General features: G+C 37.2%; 1 protein-coding gene across 3 annotated transcripts in view; it reads left to right on the forward strand.

Moving 5' to 3' along the window:
- Nucleotides 1-11550, forward strand: part of camk4 (calcium/calmodulin-dependent protein kinase IV) — a 36691-nt gene extending 25141 nt beyond the window's left edge. For all 3 annotated transcript variants that reach the window (XM_072672894.1, XM_072672902.1, XM_072672910.1), the window contains 6 exons: nucleotides 475-565; nucleotides 952-1026; nucleotides 1159-1234; nucleotides 6218-6344; nucleotides 6903-7055; nucleotides 8698-11550. In XM_072672894.1, the coding sequence (XP_072528995.1) occupies nucleotides 475-565; nucleotides 952-1026; nucleotides 1159-1234; nucleotides 6218-6344; nucleotides 6903-7055; nucleotides 8698-8862 (687 nt within the window). In that variant the 3' untranslated portion in view covers nucleotides 8863-11550. The remainder of the gene's footprint in view (nucleotides 1-474; nucleotides 566-951; nucleotides 1027-1158; nucleotides 1235-6217; nucleotides 6345-6902; nucleotides 7056-8697) is intronic.
- Nucleotides 11551-15175: the final 3625 nt, after the last annotated feature.

Consider the following 15175-nt stretch of genomic DNA (forward strand, 5'->3'; position numbering starts at 1 on the left):
GAAGAACCATTTGACATGCAGAGAATCAATTATGCATCCACATGGTTCATGTGTGTAGGTGGTTTTTCATAATGGGGGCTAAAAGACATTTGCTGAAACCATGTACCAAGTACACCCACCATTCAGTGTTATCTTAAGGAAGTGAAATCTTAATAGGTTTGAGAAGCTCAGCTTTCAGCCATCACCTTTCACTATAACCGCTAAGGGCATTTTAAAGTCAAAGCTTCAACACTTAAAGGCAGACAACCTTGGCTTCTCTCTTTATGTTGTTATACATCTGTTCTCTTCATATGCTGACAAATCTTCTCCGTCATTCTTTTATATTGCTCTTCCAGGTTGAGGTAGGCATTATCACTCATAAATCTGAGACTGTGTTGTTCGAAAGTTACCCAGGTACCTGTAGGAACAGCAGGAGGTCTTGGAGATTGATAGCAGGTCATCTGCCTGGCTCTTTGTTTTTGTATTTTTTTTTAGTACCTGCATGAACATGGTGTTGTACACCGGGACCTGAAACCTGAGAATCTCCTGTACGCCACCTCAGCGCCAGATGCTCCTCTTAAAATAGGTATGAATATGTCTCTCTGTTTCAGCAAGGGACTGCATCTTGATGGGATATTTGACACTCTTAAAAGTAAAGGTGCTTTAAATGGTTCTTTGAGCAACGGCATTAAAGACCCACCTACCAGAATTGGTGAGGAACCTTTAGATTTAGTGAAGATTCTACAGACCTGTAAAAGGTTCCTCTCTCACACACATCTCTATTACACACATGGTTCCTAATGGAACTAGAAGTGGTTCATCAAAGCTCAAAGAAACATCTGAAGCACCTTCATGCAAATTAGCTTGTGTGTATGTTTTTTTGGTTCCTGGATTTTCTGGATTTGAATGATTGAAAAGACCATAGGCTCTTGAGTTATTTTGTTTCTGATGTGCTTTCGATGATCATTTCAGCTGATTTTGGTCTATCAAAAATCATGGATGATCAAGTCACAATGAAGACGGTGTGTGGAACCCCTGGATATTGTGGTGAGTTTGTCAATATGACCTCCACCTTATTCACAGGTAGACCATCCTAGAACATCTGTTTCCACAAACACCTCTAAAGCATGGATAGCTTACCCCCTGCCTCTCTCCTCTGATTCTGCCTTTCTCTTACAGCTCCAGAGATCCTCCGGGGATGTGCCTATGGGCCAGAAGTTGACATGTGGTCTGTGGGAGTTATCACATACATCTTGTAAGTGACATGACTTCTTCTTAAGTTATTCTTCCATAAGTGATGTGCTTAGTCACTGCAGTCTCTGTTGCCAGAGTCTCTCTATGCGTCAGAGCAGTCTCTGTTTGTTTGAATGAAGATTTCCGTTTTGTGGAACTAGAATGAATTCTGTGTAATTTACACTAGGTGCCAAAATGTTTGTGGACAGCCCTTCAAGAGGTGTATAAAGTGGGCAAGAGGAGTATAAAGCTCCCCCATTGAGCTGTGGAGCAGTGGAACTGTGTTCTCTGGAGTGATGATGATCCATGAAGTTTGGGATGAAATGGGGATTTGAGGATGAGGTGGTGTGGTGATCATCCAACATCTTGATCTCAGTAACGCTCATGTAACTGAATGCAATCAAAACCTCACAGCGATTCTCCAACTCTAGTAGAATCCTGCTTTTCCTGGGCAGTTTTCCAGAAACAGTTACTCCAAAAAAAGCAGGATAAACTATTTTTCATCAGCCTAGATTTTGGAAGAAACAATTAATGAACAGGTGTCCCAACACTTTTGTCTATATTGTACATCTGACAAGCATAAAAGTAGCTTTTTAAACTCCATTATCTATCTATCAATAGCTCACCAGGCATGTTGGGTACCTACTTTCAACCTGATAAGGCACTCAATAGCAACCTGCTGTTCACTGTATGTAAATAATTCAAATGTATTATATGTACAATTACACACAGCTCAAATGTGAAAAAAGCTGTTGAGTGGCATAGCATGAAAAATAGGTCAGCCTATTTAAATGACCTGTTATATACTATAGCCCCATCAGGGTTTCAAAAGCGTGGGTCAGTTGAATATTTCCAGGAAGGGGATGTATCCACAAACTGCCCCCATGCACAGTAAGGACAATGCTTAGAGAGGCAAAGAGAAGCCCAAAGATCACAGCTTCACAACTGCAGTGTGGTTGCATCTTGGGGTTTCACCTCTTCAAAATCAACAGTGAGATGCCAGCTCCCTGACCTGGAGCTTTTTGGACAGGTTTGACTAAAGAAGCCCTTCCTGAGACACAGATTCAAATCCACAAAACACCTCATATGCACAGTCAGATATGGCGAAGGCTTTTGGATGCTTTAGGGCTTTAGGCTATTCAGTACCAGATAATTTTCACAAAAAAACTGCATGGCTTTGCCAGAAGGCTGAAACTGGGCCACGCGTGGGTCTTCCTACAAGATAATGACATGAAGGACAAGTCAAAATCAACAAATACAAGGTTTTCCAATGGCCCTTTCAGTCTCCAAACTTACCTAATTGAACCTAATTGACAATTTGTGGTCTCAGCCAAAGAGTTCACTATAGGAAACCCAATAATCCCAATTAGTTGGAAATGTTTTCTACTAAGAAAAAAAAAATATTTGTGACCATAAAAACATGAGACTTACCTATTTAACCCCAAAATGCCACGCATTGCATGTGTGGTTCTTTCATTTGTTAATTTTAACTCCTTTAAATGAAGGGTTCCAATATTTCTGAAGCTGACTGTATATACATCATGCAAAAATGTGTATCTCTAAAAATGTTTTAGATAATTTAGATTTTTTGCATATTTCATGATGAATGGGCCAACAGAAATGCTCAAAGATGAAAATAATATTTTTTACATTGTTTCCATTGAAAGTGCAGAAGTTTCTTCTTGATAAAAAAATATATATTTATTATTTATATTTATGGATTCACATTAAATAAAATATACAATTAAATATAATATGCAACACTGTTGCAAATACTGTCATTCTAGCCATTTGTTTCCCCTAAAGGCTGAAGAAGCCACCTGAAAAAACACATTTGAAATACGTATAATTTATCATTGCTTGTTTGTTTACCTTGGTTTCTAACCCAGCCAACACGTAACTTTAACCCTAATCCTACCCTTAACATCAACCCAAAACCTAATCTTAACCCTCATCCTATCCATAATCCTAACCCTAACCATAAATTTAACCCAAAACCTAATCCTAACCCTCATCCTAGCCATAATCCTAACCCTAATCATAAATTTAACCCAAAACCTAATCCTAACCATCACCTCAACCCAAAACCTAATACTAACCCTTATCTTAGCCATAATCCTAACCCTAACCATAAATTTAACCCAAAACCTAATCCTAACCATCACCTCAACCCAAAACCTAATACTAACCCTTATCCTGGCCATAATCCTAACCCTAACCATAAATTTAACCCAAAACCTAATCCTAACTGTCACCTCAAACCAAAACCTAATCCTAACCCTTATCCTGGCCATAATCCTAATATTAACCACAACCCAAAAACTAATTCTTACTGTAACTTAAACCCAAAACCTAATCCTAACCCTCATTCTGGCCATAATCCTAATCTTAACCACAACCCAAAACCTAATCCTAACCATAACTTAAACCCTAAACCTAATCCTAACCCTCATCCTGGCCATAATCCTAATCTTAACCACAACCCAAAACCTAATCCTAACCATAACTTAAACCCTAAACCTAATCCTAACCCTCATCCTGGCCATAATCCTAATCGGAACCTCAACCCAAAACCTAATCCTGGCCATAATCCCTCATCCTGGCCATAATCCCAACTGTCCCTTAATCTGACCCAAATCCAGTTCAGATTCAGTTCCAGACTGGTGTTAGCAGCAGTTCTGTAACAGCATGTTGAGGATGTTGAGATGGTCTGTATTAGACCTGTTAGACCACCAGTGATCTCTCAGGTTAATGTCTATAGATCTGAACTTTGAATAAAGTGAAGCTGAATTCAGCAGATTATAAACTAATTTTAGTTATGCAGTTAATTAAAAGTCTCATGATAATCCGCTGAATGTATTCCGATGCTTCACTACTGCTACATCACTGAATTGTGATTGAAATGTTACTGAGAATCTGTTTATCTAAAAATAACCACTCAGAAAGAAGAGTCACTGAACATTTATATTCAGTATATATATATATATATATAATATTTATATTCTATATATAAATATATATATATATAATCTTTATATTACTACTGCTATATTATATATACAGTCATGCCCGAAAGTATTCATACCCCTGGCAAAGTTTGACTTAAATTTACTTTTATTTAACCAGAAGTTATATTTTTGCCTTGAAACGACACAGGCATCTCCCAGGAGATAACACGATGATGTACAAGAGGCATCATTCTGGGAAAAAGTATTTCTCAGCTTTTATACACATTTGAACAAAAAGTGGCATGTCCAAAATTATTCATACCCTTTGAAAACTGTCACAGTATATGGGAAAATCCAAAGTTCTATACCATTCCAAATAGTCCAAGCTGTTTTAAAGCATCCTAATTACCCTGATTCATTGGGAACAGCTGTTTTAATCAACTCAACAGGAGAAAAACAGCAGCTCTCTGCAGTTGGTTTGTGGACAGTCATGGCTAAGACAAAGGTGCTCACTAAGGACCTGCGGCTGTGCATTGTGGCCGCTCACAAGTCAGGAAAGGGCTATAAAGCCATATCAAAATGTTTTCAAGTTCCAGTGGCTACAGTGCAAAGTATTATTAAAAAATACAAGAAGTTCCGCACTGTGGAAAATCTCAGAAGATGTGGTCGGAAGCCAAAAGTGACACCTGTGCTGGCCAGGAGAATAGTGAGAGAGGTGAAGAAAAATCCAAGGATCACCACCAAGGCCATCCTGGTGAATCTGGACTCTGCTGGTGGCGACATCTCAAGGCAGACAGTTCAACGGACACTGCACACTGCTGGGTTCCACGGACGCAGGCCAAGGAGGACACCACTTCTCCAGAAAAGGCACACAAAAGCCCGCTTGACCTTTGCAAATGCTCATCTGGACAAAGAAGAAGACTTCTGGTGTTCTGTTTTATGGTCAGATGAAACAAAAATTGAATTGTTTGGCCACAATGATGTGTGCACCATTTGGCGTAAAAAAGGAGAAGCCTTCAACCCTAAGAACACCATCCCCACTGTCAAACATGGTGGTGGGAACCTAATGTTTTGGGGATGTTTTTCAGCCAATGGACCAGGGAACTTGATCGCAGTAAATGGCACCATGAAAAAAGAGCAATACATCAAGATTCTCAACAACAACATCAGGCAGTCTGCAGAGAAACTTGGGAACCGGTGGACATTTCAGCACGACAACGACCCAAAACACACAGCCAAAGTGGTGAAGAAATGGTTAGCAGACAAAAACATTAATGTTTTGCAGTGGCCCAGCCAGAGTCCTGACTTGAATCCAATTGAGAATCTGTGGAGGGTGCTAAAGATCAGGGTGATGGCAAGGAGACCCTCGAACCTCAAAGAGTTGGAGCTCATCACTAAAGATGAATGGGCAAAAATACCAGTGGAGACATGCAAAAAGCTGGTCAGCAATTACAGGAAGCGTTTGATTGCTGTAATAGCCAATAAAGGCTTTTCTATTAATTATTGAGAAGGGTATGAATAATTTTGGACATGCCACTTTTTGTTCAAATGTGTATAAAAGCTGAGAAATATTTTTTCCCACAATGATGCCTCTTGTACATCATCGTGTTATCTCCTGGGAGATGCCTGTGTCATTTCCAGGCAAAAATATAATTTCTGGTTAAATAAAAGTAAATTTAAGTCAAACTTTGACAGGGGTATGAATACTTTCGGGCATGACTGTATATATATATATATATATATATATATATATATATATATATATATATATATATATATATATATATATATATATAATATTTATATTACTACTGCTACATCACTGAATTGTGATTGAAATGTTACTGAGAATCTGTTTATCTAAAAATAACCACTCAGAAAGAAGAGTCACTGAACATTTATATTCAGTATATATATATATATATATATATATATATATATATATATATATATATATATATAATATTTATATTCTGTCAATTACGGCCTAGTAGAGAGGAGTGTATCAGTTATTGTTGACTGTGTTTCCTCTGTTTGTGTTGTTGCTCGTCTCACAGATTGTGTGGATTTGAGCCATTCTTTGATGACAGAGGGGATCAGTACATGTTCAAGCGCATCCTGAACTGCGAATATGAATTTGTCTCCCCCTGGTGGGATAATGTCTCTCTCAATGCCAAGGACCTGGTGAGTGAAAGTGTCTCTGCGTGTGAAAGTGTGAGTGAAAGTGATGGGACTTTGAAATTCATGTCAGAAGAGTCAGTTATGATCTCCATACATCAATACATGATTAAAAGGGTTTAACAAACATATGACATTAGCTGTTTAGGAATTACAGCCTCCATTTATACAGGCTTAAAAGTATTTGTGTCTAACTAACATAGTTATGAATATAGGGAGTTGCCTATTAATACTTGGCTGTAAATCCTTTGCCGTCAATGACTGCCTGATGTCTAGAACCCATGGACATCACCATATGCTGAATTTCCTCCCTTGAGATGCTTTGCCAGGACTTTACAGCAGACCTTTTATCTACATTTTTGGTCATAAAATAATGAAAACACGAAAATACTTATCAGTCAATTACAATCATCAAGTCCAATTACTTTTGATTCTGTAAAAATGGAGGGACTGTGTCTTTCTTTACATGGATTCCAAAATAAAGTGTATATAAATATAAATTAAATGAGGAGCAATCACAGAGAACGGCCCTCCAAATCCTAGCAATGATCCTCTTTTCCTCAGGTGAAGAAACTGATTGTCCAGGATCCAAAGAAACGGCTGACAACACTGCAGGCCCTGCAGCACCCCTGGGTGACTGGGAAGGCTGCTAACTTCACCCATATGGACACGGCTCAGAAGAAGCTCCAAGAGTTCAATGCGCGAAGAAAGCTCAAGGTTTGGAGATTTACACTCAGTGGCTCACTTACTCAATAGGGGTCAAAGGCTATTCCATATTTCCAGGTTTGATATGGTTTTTGGATATGGTAATCATTAATCATTGATCATTAAAATTTCTTACAGTGATTGAAATTTATACTGTACTGCACTGATTGTTTTGGTTCAGAAAAATACAATAGAAGCAATAGAATAGAAATGCTTTATATAATCTTATATAACTTAATACAACCTATTATAACTAAATAAGATCTGATAATCTTATGTTGGCATTTTCATCTATAATTGTGTAAATATATAATATATCAATATGTATGGTATAATAATATAATCAATATATGTAATCTCACACTTAACTGTTTCAGATGTTGAATTAAAATGGAGTTCAAAATGAGAGACCATCATTAGAGAGCGAGGGTATTTATTTGATAATGTATACAAAATATTACTATTCATTTGGAAAAATATGGACACATATTCTCTTTTTCTCATGTTGAATATATAACATGAAAGCTGTTCAGTGCAAACAGTACCTAAAAATATTCGTCCTCTTTGATGTTTTCTCCTTTTATTGCTTTTATATAATAACACAGTGAATATAATGTTCTATCGACATTTAAACCGTTCTAAAAGCAAACTTTAATGTCAATGTTCCTCCACTTGTTTACTGTTTATTTCCATCTGTAGGTTAGAACTCCCCCTAACACATCGAGGCAAGCCTTCCTTTTCTCATATTCATGACAATAGAGGGCTGTGTTGTGTGTTGAGGGGATTTGAACTCATGATCTCCTGCTTTTGAAAGCAAGCAGTTGGAGATTTGTACCACTCTAGAGCTGAGAGATAAAATTAGTGTAATTTCACAGTTCTAAAGTGGCACAGCAGTCAACTGAAATCAATTTCTACACATTAGTGTCAATTAAATACAAATATATAATGTAAGTGACTGCATAAATATTCAGTCCCTTAAAAGTCACTGACCTAATGTGAAATGTAGTTCCCCTGAATGCAGTGAATGTGTCAGATACACCATGAGGACAAAAGAACTCTCCACGCAACTCTGATAAAAGGATATTGAAGAGTAGAAGTCAGGGGATGGATACAAAAAGAAATCCATAATTTTCAAATATCATAGGTGTTATAGTGGCCTCTCTCACTAGTCTCCATGCACAGTCACTCAGTTTGTGAGGACAGCCTGCTCCAGGCAGAATTACACATCTGCCGTATTACCTTCAATTCCTAATATAGGATATAACTGAACTTCAGGGGATTTTCAGTGACTTGGATTTTTTTTGTATCCCTCCCATGACTTATACTCTTCAATATCCTTTTCTCAGAGTTGTGTGGAGTGTTCTTCGGTCTTCATGGTGTATTTGTAGGCCGAAATACTCATTAACCTGTGACTGGACCTTCCAGAAATATACTAGGACTAACTGTGAGAGACTTACATTAGAGGGTTTTTTTTTTGGTAGTTCTTGTAAAAAATATTATATGGACCATGATTCCATTTATAAAAGCAATAAAAAGGAACATCAAAGTAGTGAATACTTAATTAATAGAAAATTGTAAATTAACATGATAATGAAAGTCAATGCACATATGTATCGAAGCATAGCTTCTAAATCATGCTCTGCTCTCTCTACAGGCTGCAGTCAAAGCAGTGGTGGCCTCGTCACGGCTGGGCAGTGCTGGAGGGCATGGCAGCACCGAGGGCAGCAAAACTAACTGCAACCATTCCTCCGTCCAGCAGGTGGAGGGAGAGCAGCAGCCTGACAAAGAGCAAACTCAGCTCCAAAATGAAGCCTCGTAGATGTGCACAGAGCTGCACTGGAACAGGCGCGGCCTCCTTTGCTGAAAGGATAACGTTGGTTAGAACTGAGACACTATGGTCCTGCTCATGAAAGGACTGACATGGCGGACTTTGTTCTTGGTTCACCCTGCATGTGACTGATTTTCTTTAGTCCCAGGCAGACTCTGCAAAAAAGCCACACCGTTTAAAAGACAAACTCATCCTAAAATCTCTATCATGTATGTTCAAGTTAATAAGCCAAGTGACGTTTGGTAGGTTAACCATAACTAGGGTCTTATGGGACCCAGTGGGGGGACAAATACTAAAATGTTGAATTACAGTGCAATTTGCTTGTTTACCTGCTATTACTATATCTCAACCACATTTATGTGTTATTGTAAGCCACCCATAAGGCTTGGGTATAAAAGTTGCATAAGTAGTGATATAAGGGTTCCAATCAAGACACGTGGTATGGGCTTCAATTTGATTGAACCTACTTACACCACTGGGCAAACTGAATGCTTTTCCTTACACAGATAATAGATGATCATTTCACTCGAGTTAACTAGTATTCTCATGATCATACTATAGCCAGCTGAACCATCACGTAAGTCATTTTAGGTTAAAGTCCTTTTAAGGGACTACGGATCATAACATACACTGTAAAAAACACTGTAAAAGATACAGTAACTGATTACAGAGCAATTTTTGAGTTAACTCAGTTTGTTTATCAATAATTCATCAAAAATATTCATTTTAGGCCAAGCCTTAAAAACATAAGTAAATGAGCTGCAGCTGAAATTGCTTAAATATTTTCTATGATGTTTCATCTGTGTTCCTCCTCATCCTTTTCTGATAGAAAACAGTAGAAATCACTTGGGGGCAGGCCTTCCTTTTCTCAAACCCCTGACTATAGAGGGTTGTGGTGTTGATGGGATTTGAACATATGATCTCCTTTGCCTGAAAAGCAGACAGTTGGACAGTTGCACCACTCCATGCTGTCCATGAAAGAACAGGAAGGTAAATTGACTCTGAACTATGCTTTTCTCTAACATGATTTTCACAGCACAGAGTGGCATAACAGTCTAACTGCCTGCTGGTCAAGTGTGAGAAAATCATAAGTTAAAATCCCAGCAAGTCCACAGTGCTCCATTGTCAATTCTCTCAGTCTGGGAATAGGCATGATGCCCCCAGTATCCTGCAGATGGGAATAAACAGTAAACAAATTTAGGGGGAGAAACACAGACTAAACTACTTACAAATGATCTAAGCACCTGCAGCTCATTTACTAATGATTTTGAGGTTCAGCTCAGTATGTATTGATGATAAAAACTGAGAAGCAGTGCTCAAAAATGAGAACCTAAACTACATTGGGCTGACATCAGCATTCGGAGTCAGAGAGGGTACAATTGGCCCTGCTTTCTCAGGGGTTGGTTAATGGTACTTCCTCCCCACACCACTCCTAGTGTGATGTTGGTCAGCACAGGCGTTGGCTGTTGTATCAGAGCTGGGAGGCCTAATGATGCTGAATCAGCGGCATTTTAAAAAGAGACATGTGCTGGTCTGCTAGTGTTGGGGGCATCCCTAGAGATAGGGGGAGTTTACATGAATGTGGATTGGTTAATTGGCTTTTCAAACTATGTAGGAAAAGGGATAACATTAGAAATACATTATTAAAAAATACATACAGAAACTTGGTAATCATTTCTTTATCATTTTAAGTTGGCCTGGCTTTTTTTTTTACAGTACAGTTAGTTAACATGTATGAAGTAACAGTAAACTGCTTCGTTATAAAACCATTGTTTTTAATTGGATTAGGCATACGTGCAATATACCGTACATTCTGTTTAAGATACAGCTATTACAATTTCCATGCGATCACTCGACTGAACCTTTACCAGAGCTTCAAAAGAGAATGCCTTATTATCAACCAGGTTTTTACTCTTTATTAGACAGATATGTTTCATATATTAGGGATTAGATTAGATGATGGTTTGCAATGGAATTGTCGGTCAGTATCAACAGAACGTAGAGCAAAGTTTGTTTTGTATAAGCAGCAAGTTGTTTTTTTAAACTTTTTGTATAAATCAATATGTCTGTAATTAAAAACAAATAACTGCAAAAGAATTATTATGCACAAATTCATACTCCTGTCCCCAGTGCCAAATACAACCTTCCTGTAATATTCGCCATGGCCAGTAGTATTCAAAGTCAAAGGGTTTCCTTTTGTATTTACAAAACTATCCGGCTGAATGGCCTATTACAATTTGTTAAACGTGACATAGTGTTAATCACTGATATGTTAACAGGCAAAAAAAAAAAAAAAAAAAGTTTGAAGATGTTTGAATGTAATGTACTTTATAGCATGCTTTTATGTAAAGTATCAGGGAATGCTGTCTAAGAATGATTTGATATAGACATGCATTGAATGTAACTTGGATATCCTCTATAAGGGTTGATCTGCATGTAGGAATGTTTAACTTAACTGCTGCAATTGTATTTTTAAAAAGCACCGTATTTTAATGATATGACTTGTACTCCATGTTAAACAGTATGATATTAGAGGCTGTTTGAGGGCCACATCGTACAAGACACAAACGTGTCACCTTTATCTATATGCCTGTTTCTATGTCAAAGGACTCATTTTGAAATGAAGACACAATGATATTCTACTTTAGCTGCCGAAATAAATGCATATACGAATCGAAATGCTGACTCATGGAGCCTGTATAGTAACAGAGAGAGCATAACTTAATAAAATAGGAAAATAGGGTCAGCTTTTCAGAGACACTGTAAAGCTTAGTGCTGCTAACTTTTAGTGTTACTGCTGCGTCATATTGTAAAATGCGAAGAACAGAGATATGGCTGTGCTTCAAAGCAATTTCATTTTAAGGTAATTGAGGTCATAGTTCAATTTTAAGCCTGCATGAATACCTTTTTTGAAGAACCGTGCTCTGAACGATCAGAAGAGCAGCAATATTAGTGAAAGACCAATAATGTCTTGGAATATACAGGAGGAAAATACATAATTATGTACCTTTCAAAGTAGTTTGTTCAGTTCAGTTATTTCCCAGAGTTTCAGCATGTTCCAAAAAACAGTGCCATTTTTGGGCACCCAATGAGATTTAAGATCTCAGATAACTCTTTTACCATTTAACCATTTACATTTATGGCATTTAGCAGACGCTCTTATCCAGAGCGACTTACAAAAGTGCTTTGCTATTTACCCAAAAAACCTTAGCTAGTTAGAATAGACTAATAGTTCAAAGATACCTCTAAGCCAAGCCCTCACACCTTCAAAGCTTTTTGGGGCTAATGCCTGTTCACAATCATCGTTCGGAAAGGCTAGGTGTTGCAAATTGCAAAGCTTTGTAAATACTCAGAATCCTCAATCCTTGTTCCAGCACTCGGCAGGCATGGGCTCCTCTAAGCAGCTGCCCCTGGGAGTCATTTTTCTCCACGAATATGACCTTTCTGGAAGAGTCATCAGAAGAAAACCTTTCCAGAACCAAAATTCTGATGCCTGATGAATTTTGGAAACGTGTCCTAGACTCCTAAAGTTAACAAAAACATTTTTGGCTGCAATTTGTAAAGGTATGTATGAAGAAAACCTGGTGCAAAACTTCATGAAAAGATCACCTATCCAACTGGATCAATCATGCTTTGGGCTGAGTTGCAGCCAGTGGCACAGGGAACATCACACTGGTATAAAGAGGAATGGACACAATTAAATAAGTTCAATATATATAAGCTATATGTATAGTTTACATAACCATGCATGTTCCTTTAAACCCATTTCCCTAACTCTATGTTTTATTAAAAAACAGAGAGCCACATCCAATTAACTTAACTTGCTCAAAAGATGATCTAAAAGGTAGGAGATTCAACAAAACTACACATTTATGTAGATATTTTTAATCCATTTCATTAAGACACCCAATCTGGAAATAACCCAGTAGACTTCACGAGGCAATATGGCAGGAGGAAGTGGTCAATACTCAACAAATTTAGGACCAGTCATAGACCAAATCTAACCAGCCTTCACAGTTGGGCCCCAAAGCCACTGTGTGCTTGAGGAGCAAAATGCAGAACCCATCATTGAAGCCTGCTCCGCCAAAGCCTACAGATAATTATATATTTGCTTATCTTAGAGACTTTACAGCTCTATATTAATATCTCGTACACATAGTCTGCCCCAGTCTCATCTACCCTATTTCTTTCTAGCTCCACCTCCTTCATAGCAGGTGCTCTATAGTTGTCTTTGTAGTTGATATTTAATTCCAGATAGCAGTAATTCAGCCGGGCCAGGTATAGCTGGTTAAATTGCTTGGCCATCTTAGCTTTTGTCCAGCACTGGGGATGTTTTTGTTTAAGTCTGATGGTTTAATTGGTCCAAGCTTTTTGTTCAGCATGACCAGGATGGGCAACCAGCTTGACCATTATGCCTACTCCACCAGTACAATGTGACAACCAGCTTGGTCAAGTTGGTCATGCTGATAGACCTGCAAATCCATCAAATTCAACTAAAACCTGCTATACCTGCCAAGTAGTTCTGCTTAACTAACATAACTGGCTGGCTTACTGGTATAGCGTATGTTTTCACCTGGATGATGAGCTATTTAACCACCATGACCATCAAATACCTGCTTAGACCTGATCTGAAACCTCTGGAAACTCTGGTTTCCTTCCAAAACACACATGTGGAAGTGAACTGATGAAGTGGCTACACTAAATCGCCCTAGGTGTGAGTGTGTAAGTAAATGGGCGTGTCTGGTACCCTGCAATGGACTGGTGATATGCCATGGGGGTATTTATTCCTGGTTCCTAATGGTTCAAGATAGGCTCCAGACCCACCGTGACCCTGACCAGGAAGACGCGGATAAGAATATGAATGAATAAATATTACTCTCACTGAAACTATATCTTGGCATCTTGAATTAGCATTTGCACTAATTTATTAACAGATATGCAGACCTGGACTTTTTACCAGTCAGAATTCATTAAATCAGATATCTTTAAATTTGACTTTTTTCCAAATACAACTAGCATTTAGATTAGAGAGAGTGAGATTCCACATCAATCAATAGTTCGATGAGTAGTCACAAATTACTTATTATATTAGGATATGTGGTCCTGGCAGTATGACTTCTAAGAATTGCTTTATAGATCTGTAAAAAAAAATGTATTGTAATGTAAATGTAGTGGCATTTTAGGCTAAAACAGCTGAATGAATTATCATTTCTATTGGTAATAATTGTATAACTAGATATTTTAATATTTTATTAATAGAAAGATCATAATATATAAGAGAGAACTAAACATAATGTAAATCAATGGTAACATGACTAGTCAAAATTAAATATAAAATATGACTAGTCAGTATGGCTTTATAGGTCTATTAATCAAATTTTAACTAGGACATTTTGCTTGATATGTGCAATTAAGTTTTTACTAGTTAAAATTTGAGTTAAATCTTGTATCATGCAGAATTACATGATATATTTAATGATACAATTTTTATTTAGAACCTGATGGCATTTTAGGCTAAACAGCTTGCCATAATGGACATCTGAAATTACAAACAATATCATAATAGATAAGAGAGAACTAAACGTAATGTAAATCAATGGTAATATGACTAGTCAAAATATGACAAAGTATGACTAGTCAGAATGGCTTTATAGATAAAAAGATAAGGCTAAATCTGAAATTAAAATTCCTAAGAACTACCACTACTATAACATTTGCAATTAAGTTTTTACTAGTTTGAAATTGAGTTACAGCTTATATAGCTGGTGGCATTTTTGGCAAAATGGCTTTCTATTAATAGACTTTCTGTTAATCAGAATCACATTGGTAGATATAGATATAGATTTCTGGAATTACAATTTCAACTTGTAAATAATTGTAGGCATCTTTAAATTTGACATTTTACTAATAAAAAATGTTGCAGATTTCATATAAATCAATAGTGAAATTACTAGTCACTAGTTACATTAGGATATGTGGTCCTGGTACTATGACTTCTAAGAATGGCTTTATAGATCTGTAGATTTGATCAGTTATTACTAGTAAAACTTTAATGGCTGATATCTAACATGAAATGTTTACTAGGAAAATTGCATTAACGTTGCTTACATTGGCTTCTATCACTGGTGGCATTTTAGGCTAAAACAGCTTGGCATAGTGGACATCTGGAATTACAATTTCCACTGGTAATATTTGTATTACAAATCTTTAACTGGAATTTTATTCATAAGAAAATATCACAGATAAGTGAGAACTAAACTGAATGTAAATCAATGGTAACATGACTACTCAAAATTGAATACAA

The sequence above is a fragment of the Salminus brasiliensis genome, chromosome 1 (assembly GCF_030463535.1).
Source record: "Salminus brasiliensis chromosome 1, fSalBra1.hap2, whole genome shotgun sequence".
Taxonomy (NCBI): Eukaryota; Metazoa; Chordata; class Actinopteri; order Characiformes; family Bryconidae; genus Salminus; species Salminus brasiliensis.